Source organism: Tripterygium wilfordii, chromosome 4 (assembly GCF_013401445.1).
Source record: "Tripterygium wilfordii isolate XIE 37 chromosome 4, ASM1340144v1, whole genome shotgun sequence".
Classification (NCBI taxonomy): Eukaryota; Viridiplantae; Streptophyta; class Magnoliopsida; order Celastrales; family Celastraceae; genus Tripterygium; species Tripterygium wilfordii.
This window is the reverse complement of record NC_052235.1, coordinates 4119318-4129616: the sequence shown is the minus strand read 5'-3', so window position 1 is coordinate 4129616 and position 10299 is coordinate 4119318. Positions and strand designations below refer to the sequence as shown.

Here is a 10299-nt window from a genome sequence, read left to right as displayed (position 1 = left end):
TATTATTTGTTGCAATTTTTTATAATTGTGATAGATTTGAATTTGATTTAGGATTCACCTTTCGCTTGTAGATGTTTATTGTCTTCCTCCTTAAGTTTTCCATTGAATCTTTTTGTTGATTTGCGGATTTTTGGATTGAATTTTTATTTTCAGGTATGTTGTTTATTTTGTTTTGGATTTTGCTTCATTCATTGATTTTTTATGTTGATTTGCATTGTTCATTATGCATTGGGATTTAGTTTTGGTTTAAGGGTTCTTTTTTTTTTAAGTTTTTTTTTTTCAAATTTCCCCATTTTTAACATACTTTAACATGCTCGAACCGGGTTTGAGCTCTCTTTGTTTAAAAAATAAGTTCGTTCATAGTTGGCAAATGTCGAAACAAGTGCAAGTTAGTTTAAGCTATGTCTCCTTTGGATAAAGGATTGCATGATTTTGTCCACAACAAAAAAGCATAAAATGTTTTAAGAGTTGGAACCAAATTTATCAAAAATGACACGTAGTCCATCAGTTTGGTAGTCCATGGGAGCCCATCAGGTTTATTCAATTGATTTAATCATTGGAATAGTTTTATTTCTACTCTTTTATCTCATAATTCATTGTTCAAAATTTATTGTTTTAACATAGATTCCATTGTTTTTAAAAGTACCGTCCATAATTCATTGTTTTTGAAAATTCCATTGAAAAAAATAATGGAATTAAGAAATTTCATTGAAAAAAACATTGGAATTAAGATTTACTCGATAAAACTCATCGACAATGAATCTTTTTAGAAAGAGCTTTATGGGTTGATTCTGAATATGTAATTTTTTTAAAAATCTAACATGTATTTTGAGAGTTAAAACGTTTTAAAATTTCATTTAAAATACTTGAGCTCCCATGGGCTATCACTATATGGGCTACCTAACACTACTCCAAATTTATAAGCCACTCTCCTTGTCACTTGTGAGTTCGGAGAATTTGAGGCATACACAATAACTTGCATGTTTGGAGTTGGGCCTAACCATGCCCCTTACTTATGAGTTGAAACCTTAGATTATCTTCTTTTTTTTTTGAAAATTTTATTATCTTTATGTGATTTTAATTGTTTGTGGTGACTTTATGGGTTTATATTTTTAGTATTCGTTGCTTAATTTGCAACTTTTTTCTTCTTGAAATTTGACGTTTAGAAATTTAGCAGCTTAGTTTCGAGGGATTCATGCAATGTGGAATAATTTTGTTATTACGTTTCTGTTTAACTAATTTTTTTTAGATCATGGAGAAACACCTCTTTGTCCATCCTTTAAATTTTAAGTCACCGAAGCCACATACATGGTATCAAGGGTGCACGATGTCGCCTCCGCCAAGGTCGATCTGCCCTCCTCAAGCCTTAATAACCAACAATGTCTCTACTTATCGAATTTGTGCTCTCTTCTCATTGCCAAACCGAGCCGAGAAGAAAGTTGTCTATCTCGATCATCGGCCTCCATTTTTGTTTTATCATTTTACAAAAAAAAATAAAATCATTTCTATCTCATCAGTAAAACATGGCAATAAACACAATAAATGAGAAGACACGTGGCTGCATTTCTATTCTCGGATTAAATGAGCTGCGACAAGCAAATCCCTTGGAGCTGAACCAATGAAGAACTTATAACTGACGAAACTGTAGCTTGTAGGCATCAATTAGTACTCCGAATGATAAGTGTGGTTACAATAGTAACAAAAAAATGAAGCATCAAAATGTGTGAATCTCACTACCGTGTAGTTCATCTTCATCAATTAGATGATTAGGACAGTTTTCACCTTCTTTTTCTTTGAGCTACAGAAAGACTGAAGTTCAACTTCATCAATTGTGCCAAAATCAGATAGAAAAATGCCATATGTCGCAAGCCTACGAAGATCGCGAGGAATGGGAGATTGCCACAGATCATCCCACCAAGCTGGAGGGAGAAGCGGCGTGAAAGCACATTGATTAGGCTGGTTGTGGCAACTTAATGGACCAGCAAATCTGTTCCATACATGTCCCCATCCAACCTGCAACCTTAAACCATCTGTCAACAGATTACTCTGGAAGCTGCTCAAGAATGAAAAACTTGAACGCGCAGAATCTTCTCCTGAAAAAATAACGCAGAAATGCTCAGATGTGGCAGGAGCATCTTGCAAAAGCAATAATCCCTTTTATGTAGACAGATTCATTTTTTCAAAGAACGGGTGATGTAGGGTGGGGACCAGGGGAAATGCGGGGGTTCAGAATTACCAAGATGGTTTGCTGCAGCCAGTGCTGCAATTAACTGGGCATAAGTAGTCCCAACACGCTTATGAGCCCCAGATACAACAGCATGTTTTGCGCGTGATGCAAGGAAGAAGTCCACAAATGCAACCCATCTAGGTGCAGGTCCCCAATCCTTCACTCGGAAATCTAAACTACGCAATTTATTATTTTGAGCAATATCTCCTCTGTAATGTTTGTAATCAAATCGAAGAACCTGGAGAGAAACATCTGAATTAGAACAAACCAGTATGAAAGTTTAAAAAGTGTTGGTGCAACCTTACAATGTTGATTTGAAATTTTGACTCCGAATAGGTTATAATGAAGATAATTAACTTGACAAAAAAGGAGGGGGAGAGCAGGAAACCAGTTTAGAGATTCAGCTACAGGACAAGTATGCCATGCATTACCATGCGATTGACGACACTATCATTTACAAATCAGGGAAATTTAATTACCTCTGCAAATTCACTTATATTCTGAGCAAGAGTGTTTACAAGAGTGGGAGTATCTGATACTAAAACCACCCTCGGTTTTGACCCATTCGGTAATGTCTTCATGGCTTTTCTGACACAACTCAATGCTGCCTGTAGAGCTCTCACAGACCTGAAATGAAAGACACAATAACAGCATCATATTTCGAGGCAGATCTACACATTATATAGTATTTTGAATCTGTACACTTCTGTTTCTTGAGAACCTTGATCATATTATTAAGGCATATATTACGCCAGTTTAATCCACCTCTTTTTCCACCTTGAAAGTCAAAAAGAAAAGGACGAGGAAAAAAAACCCAATCCTTCTCATTTCTTCCGTTCTGTTGAATGTAGATCGTGCTCATCCATTCTCATTAATCAACACCAAGTTCTCAATTATATCAATCTCATAATTTCTAATACAAATGTCCCCCCCCACTGTAACACAAAGAACATTCATAAGAAGTGAACATAAAAAGGCTGAATTACCTATTCATAAGCATCCGCATGTGCAACGAAATATCAGGATCCCTCCCACCACTAAGAACCCAATTGACTGCCTCCTCAACATCCTTTGAAGGGGATATAAGAACTTTCATCAGCTCCCCAAAAACATTAGGCCGAGTATGGAGAGAATCTGGCTTGCCAAATAAATCAAAAGCAGCATTCCTCATCTCTGGGTGTACATTCTTCAAGAAAAACTGACTGGCCACAGCATCTGTTGTGTTTTGGAACCTACAGCAGTATGGCTAGTAGTGTCACAGTGAAGACCAAGAAAAACTGAGTTCGGCATCAAAAGGGTTCTTGCTTTACCATATGATAGGTTGCTTCCATTTCTTCCAATTGCTACATAGGACATCTGTTTCTTTTGGTCTCTCAAACTCATCCACCCTAATTACCAGATGCCTTCCAGACTTGTTCACACAATTATTTTGCCTCCAAAGATGCTTTAGTTCTCTCATTGTAAAGGAATGACCAGAATAAGAAATGTGATCTCCAAAAGGATATTTGCCCCTGAAGAAAGTGAGGCAATAATCAGATGAAATAGAAGCAAAACATGACCCAATAACTAGGTAAACCCCGATTTTTGTAGAATGCACATACTACACTTTGTCGGTTGACCCTAATATCCTACAAGGCTATGACATCTAACTGGACATTATCCCACATAAATTTTGCACAGGATGAGCCGTGAGACCAGAGCATATAATGAAGCAAACTACTGCATCAATAGAGGAATAGAATAAACTTGAATCGCACATGATAGAGAATGTAGAATGCCATAATATGAAAACATATATATTGCAAATAATTCAAATTGTTTACTGATTATGCCGATGTGGAAACAAAACAGAAAGGCCTAAGAAAGAACCAATATGCCTGGTTTGCCCAATTATCAGCGACCGGTTCAGCATTATGCTCAAAGCAGCAGCATTTAAGAGCTTGTACATCTCGTTGCCAAAACCTGCTTCCGATGCTTTCCCCAACACAAAACCACGTCCACAGAACTGTTCTGCAGGAAGATTGCGTACTCTTGAAGCACCTGAGATTCAACTGTGTGTGAGGCTCATGACTTACATATCAGAAGTAATAGCTTTTTCCAGTAAAACGACACTCCAATATAACTCTTCAAGTACACATTGACAAACTCCGAGCATTGCTTTACAATCGTGCAATGTAAAAACAATTTTGTATGCAGAATTTTCCATTGTCTTTCTACTCAATCAATGGTTGACTGCACTATCTGTATAGGCGGCAAATACAGTACCTACTTCTTAATTAGTTTAATCTTTTTTAATCACGTCTCTTCCCTTTCTCCGTGTCAATGATACACTACAAACACAACTACCATCAAACCTAATCCAAAAAAGAGAGGAAAAAAAAGTGAGAACAAAGTCTTCAAAATAGTTAAGAAATGCATACCTGATCACTCTCAAGAAATTCTAAAATATTATTAAAATCACATCTAGCCGTTGATTAATCAAACTTGATATAGTGTATTTGCATTTACCGTGTTATCATCCTTTCATTCATATCTCCTACACAACAGAACGTTATCACAGACAAAATTGCCTACAGATAACCATGAGACATGGAAATACTCTGGATAATTGAAATAACAGAATATTTTAGACGCTCGACTTTCTTTCTGCATCGTATAAATTCTCAGCAACCAAACATAACTACAGTACCGTTAATGTCAAAGTGATGTTGAATGATTCGCCTAACTCTGAGACTCTCCTTCCAAGCTCCTCTCCTGAAAGGCTTGCCCATCTCCTCCACCGAAGCACACGATTTCTTGGATTCCTCGCCACTTTTGTTCTTCTCGCTGCCGTTCCCAATGCTCGGGTCGGTAGTGTTCGAAGCTGAAGCTGAATCTGAATCGACACTGTTCGTGGGGAAATCGATGGCCGGCGGAGGATCAACAGATCTCAAGGAGAGTATCAATAATCCGACAACAGTGAAAGCTGCACACGCTACGAGTAGTGTGGGAACGACGCGTCGTTTTTTTCTTGATTCTCTGTACTTCATTTTTTTTAAACTGTGTGTGTTTAGCTACTGTTGTTGGGATTACTTTACGAGCTTGTAAGTATGGAAGTTTTTTGTGCGAGTGAAGGTAATTTTATAAAAGCTTATTATGAGATCTGGGAAAAGGAAGGAGAAGGGGAAGGAGATGAGGCCGTCGGTGGAAATTTTTTTTTTTATTTTTCTGAAATGTAATAATTGTATGGGCAGCATAAATAAGATAAAATATGATAAATTTAATATTGATTGCATGCAAAGTGCAAATAATTTGTGAAAGATATAAGTAATAAAGTGCTAATCAACATTAAAACAATTTTCTAATTAATTCGATCCATATTTCTAAAGGGGCCTCATTGTTTATTAGTGTTGTTGTATTTAAAATATTAATAGAATATGAATTATATAATTTATTTCATTATTATTATCGTCAAATCCTCATTCCTTTTGCATTTATAGAATCAGTCATATAAATCAATCAAAGGAGAAAAAGGGTTGTAATAATCTATGAGAAAATTTGACTAAAATCAATGAGAACTCTCATTTTATCATTTTGTCACTATTTTTTTTGTTGGAATCTATCTATGGGTTATGGGTGAGCCAAGTTTAAGAATGAATGTTCGTGTCTAGTTCATTGAGTTTTGAAGAAGTTTGAGCTCTAGTCGAACTTTTAACACACTTAAAATTATTGTCCAAGCTCGGTTTGTTTAATTACCTAAATGTTTGAATTCGAGTCTTGTTAAAGAACAAGTTCACAAATTTTGTTTGATAAGAGATAGATGAACGTGTTTGCGAGCTCTTTCGCGAATTAGGTGACAACATGTTCGCGAATAACATGTAACAAAGACCTACACAAAACATATAAAAATAAACACCTCAATGAACTTGCCCATGAACCATAAACAAGTTAAATCGCGAATATCTTAAAGAGCTTGTTCATGAACATAAACGAGTCAAACATCTCCATGTTCGAGCTCAACTTGTTTACAAAATGTATCTCAAAAAAATGTTTGAACTCGTTTTATTAAACTAATAGAACAAACTCTTAACAAGCAAACTCAAGCGCAATGAATGTTTGGATTGTTTACACCCCTAGATCTATCACTCTCTTGACTCTCATTTTATTTTGTAGTTATATTATATATTTGATTTATTTTTTCTATATGTTATAAGTAGAGTGGTAAATGACCAAGGTCTTGCGAGTTATTAGAGGTGTTCCAATAATATGAGTTTCATTTATAACTCGTTTACTATCAAGTCTTGTGAGTTGTTATTGAAAATTTAGTATCGAGTTAAACTTAATTGATAACTTATTTAAGTTGAGTTTAATTTAATAATTTATTTGTTTGGTGATTATTTACATTTATATATTTACATTGGATTTAACGAGAAGAAAAGAAGATCGTGGGAAGCACTAGATGGCACAACTCCATATGGTCAACGGTCAGCACACAAAGCTCTCTCCACGGAGGCCAACCAATTCCTCTTGTACATTTTCCTCCCGCCACGTAAAACACAACAAACACATGAACACAACAAACAACGACCATTTCAAAATACTTAAATTAAATATATTAACACAATAATAAAAATAACATAATAAAGACGGATAATTCTGCCTTCTTTTCGCGCACCTCTGCATCTCTCTCAAAACAAACTCATTTCATTCCCTTCACAAACAAATACAAAAAACCAAGCTCCACCGTCTTCGAAATGGAAGATAACCATCAACCTGAGAAGAACTCTAGTTTTGGCCGTAAAGAAGACACCGCCTCCTCCACCGACAACGGCCTTGAGTCACCGCCGGTGGACTCGCCAAAGCTTGGGGAGCCAAAAACAGAGGCACCGACGGATTCAGAGACCAAGGAGGGGGAAAGTGAGAAATCGGAAGAGAAGACTGATCAGGTCGAAGAGAAACCAGCCGAGGAAGCTTCGCCACCTCCTTACAGTCTCGAGAAGGCGTTGGAGGACATCGACCAGTTCGTCTCAAACTTTTCCGTCAAAAATAAAGAGGAGAATGACGAGCCGTTGGAGATCCCTGCGTTTGTGGAGAGGTTCTTGGATCTCTTGGAGGAAAATATAGGGAAGTACGATTCCAAAGCTGATCTGGTGAAGTCGAGATGGTGTCAGGTTGTGGAGGAGGATGCATTGTTCATTGAGGCCTTATATCGGGCATCGAAGCTGAACGAGGCGGTGGTTGAGTTTAGATCGGACGCCACTCACGGTTCGGTGATCAATCGAGTCGGCGGGCTTCAGCAGAGAGTAATGTCGTACTTGGAGGAGGAATTCAGGTTGCTTCTACAAGATTCTAGAAACAACGAGGATGATCGTGGCGGAGGCGATGGAAGTGCCAAATTGAAGCACTCGGAATCCAATCGCTGCAATCTACGAGAACCTGAGTCCAAAGATGGTGATTTTCCAGGCTATACTGAAGAGGTTTTATCTAGTTTGAATCGGATCGCAAAGGAGATGATTTCGGGAGGACACGAATCTGAATGCTGCGAGTTGTATATGATCGCGAGAAGGGAAGCGTTTGATGAGTGCTTGATCAATATGGGATTGGGGAAGATCAGTATCGACGATGTGCAGAAGATGCAATGGGATGCCCTGGAGACTGAAATTGCCACGTGGAGCAAGACCTTCAAGCAATGCGCCACCGTGTATTTCCAAGGCGAGAGAAAACTCGCGGATGCGGTTTTCACGGACTATCCATCCATCGCGGGGAGTCTGTTCAGTAATCTCACGCGCGGCGTGTTGATTCAGCTCCTCAATTTCGCGGACGCGATCGCCATGTCAAAACGTTCCGCAGAGAAGTTGTTCAAGTTTCTTGATATTTATGAAACCTTGCGGGACAGTATTCCCGCCATGGATGGGCTGTTCGAGGAGGAGTCTGCTAAAGAACTCAAGACTGAAACGACAACAACTAGGTGCCGTATTGGCGAGGCTGCGATTTGTATATTCTGTGATTTGGAGAATTCGATTAAGTCCGATACAGGGAAGACTACGGTTCCAGGCGGCGCTGTTCATCCGCTCACACGCTATACCATGAACTATCTAAAATACGCATGTGAGTACATAGATACACTTGAACAAGTCTTCAAGGAGCATTCGAAGATTGAGAGAGCCGACTCTTCAAGGAGGTCACAGTACGAGGGCCAAGACAACGAAACGCCGGAGCAGTCCCCGTTTTCGAGTCAGTTGACGAGGGTTATGGACTTACTGGACGCGAATCTCGAAGCGAAATCAAAGCTTTACAGAGACACTTCATTAAGCTCAATTTTCATGATGAACAATGGCCGCTATATCTTGCAGAAGATCAAAGGGTCGCCTGAGATCCACCAAGTGACGGGTGAAACGTGGCGCAGGAAGAGATCGTCAGATTTGAGGAACTACCATAAAGGGTATCAGAGAGAGACGTGGAGTAAGCTCTTGGGTTGTCTGAGTCACGAAGGATTGCAAGTAAATGGGAAAGTAGTGAAGCCGGTGCTGAAAGAGAGATTCAAGAGCTTCAATGCTATGTTCGATGAAATTCACAGGACACAGAGTTGTTGGATAGTAAGTGATGAGCAGCTTCAGTCGGAGCTTCGGGTTTCAATATCGGCGGTGGTGATTCCAGCTTACCGGTCTTTCTTGGGGAGGTTCTCACAGTACTTGGAGGCGGGAAGACAGACAGAGAAGTACGTAAAGTTCCAAGCTGAAGATATAGAGAATGCCATTGACGAGCTCTTCGAAGGAAACCCGGCGTTTCAGGCAAGGAGGAAACCGTAGCCATCCGTGCAAGCATATTCTTGAAGGAGGTGGACCAATCAATTGAAGCCACGTCAGTAAGAAGAAGAATATTTAGTGATTTTAAGATGTGGACAAGGGTAAATGTGGTCAAACGAATTTTCTCCATCGTCCGATCCCTGCCTCAGCTGCCAGGGTAGATGACAAATTTTTCATAGCTCGCCAACTGTCACGTTCTTGACATCTTGTACATCACCAAAAATTTTTTCCTGTCTTTTTAAATTCATTAACTCTGTTGAGATAAATAAAAGCAACAATTACTATTTCAAACTTAACTATAATGCCACACCATTTTCTTCGAAACAAATCATTGCATTATGGGATTTCTTTCGGCTGATCTTTAATTATATATATTTTTATTTTTTGCTGTGATATAATATCAATGGAGTTTTTTAATTAGAAAAATTGAAAAGATAATAATAATTAATAATAAATTAAATCATGATGCAATTCAGGCCTCACCATTTGACCTTGGCCGGAGGGCCAACCATCGCCCAAGCCCAAAGTTGCATCGGGCCTGGGCTCCATTTTTGGGCCTGAGCTTATCCAAAGTCCAATTATTTGGGTCAATTTTAGGCTGGCCCGAGCCGGCGAGCCCCAACGCCCTATATATAGTTGGAATATATATATATATATGATACAATTTCATCGTCTATAAAATATTATTAAATTGTTTATAGAATTTAGTGTAACTATTCAATTGTATATTAAAAAAATAAAATATAAAAAACTCAATAAGTTCAAAAATCAAAGCCTGAGACTTAACCTAAAAATCCGAAACCGGATGCCCGAGCTTTATGAATGCCCCAGGTCAGACCTGAATTTCATTTTACAAGTCAACTGCTTGTTTGGTGCAACGGATCCGCTGCACCAGCCTCTCTCCATTTCCTCTGCACCAAACGGTGTAGCGACTGTATTGTGCAGCGGTTCCGCTGCATATGGAGAAGCTCCGTGTAGGATGTCTAATATGCAATTTGAAGACTAAAGAAGGACCTGATTGAGAAGTAATTTAAAAGACTAACCCATATTCTACAAAGAAGTCATAATTAAGACCCAACACATAGATTTGCAGCAAGCAATCGTACACATGAGATTGCTGTATGATTTGTTTATGCCAAAAACTATATTAAGACAAGACATGGACCAGAATCAAAGACATTCCACATACCGACAACTACAAAACACAAGGTGAGACAAAAGCACCGTCACCATCAGAAATCCCGAATATCGAAACTCTTTATTTATTTCAATTTAACTGAAAAATAT

At 38.4% G+C, this 10299-nt stretch overlaps 2 protein-coding genes across 3 annotated transcripts; one reads left to right on the top strand and one right to left on the bottom strand.

Annotated features, from left to right (window-relative positions):
• Nucleotides 1-1455: 1455 nt before the first annotated feature.
• LOC119996028 lies at nucleotides 1456-5446 on the bottom strand. Of its 2 annotated transcripts, none has more exons than XM_038842526.1 (7): nucleotides 4917-5446; nucleotides 4051-4267; nucleotides 3538-3738; nucleotides 3214-3459; nucleotides 2707-2854; nucleotides 2237-2465; nucleotides 1456-2093 (listed from the first exon to the last, which is right to left on the bottom strand). In XM_038842526.1, exons 1-7 carry the CDS (start codon nucleotides 5254-5256, stop codon nucleotides 1759-1761), a joined length of 1716 nt encoding a protein of 571 aa, XP_038698454.1. In that variant the 5' UTR covers nucleotides 5257-5446; the 3' UTR covers nucleotides 1456-1758. The 2 variants fall into 2 exon arrangements, with proteins under 2 accessions (XP_038698454.1, XP_038698455.1); XM_038842527.1 differs by having other exon boundaries at nucleotides 4105-4267; nucleotides 4917-5445.
• Nucleotides 5447-6635: 1189 nt separating this feature from the next.
• Nucleotides 6636-9349, top strand: LOC119996460 (exocyst complex component EXO70B1-like). The gene has a single exon (XM_038843104.1). The coding sequence runs from the start codon at nucleotides 6961-6963 to the stop codon at nucleotides 9013-9015; it is 2055 nt and encodes a 684-aa protein (XP_038699032.1). The 5' UTR covers nucleotides 6636-6960; the 3' UTR covers nucleotides 9016-9349.
• Nucleotides 9350-10299: the final 950 nt, after the last annotated feature.

Coding starts and splice junctions, on each gene's coding strand:
- LOC119996028 (XM_038842526.1), bottom strand. CDS start 5,256: ATGAAGTACAGAGAATCAAGAAAAAAACGACGCGTCGTTCCCACACTA. Junction 4,268..4,916: donor ACATCACTTTGACATTAACG/GTACTGTAGTTA, acceptor GTTGAATCTCAG/GTGCTTCAAGAGTACGCAAT. Junction 3,739..4,050: donor TTTCCACATCGGCATAATCA/GTAAACAATTTG, acceptor CACTTTCTTCAG/GGGCAAATATCCTTTTGGAG.
- LOC119996460 (XM_038843104.1), top strand. CDS start 6,961: ATGGAAGATAACCATCAACCTGAGAAGAACTCTAGTTTTGGCCGTAAA.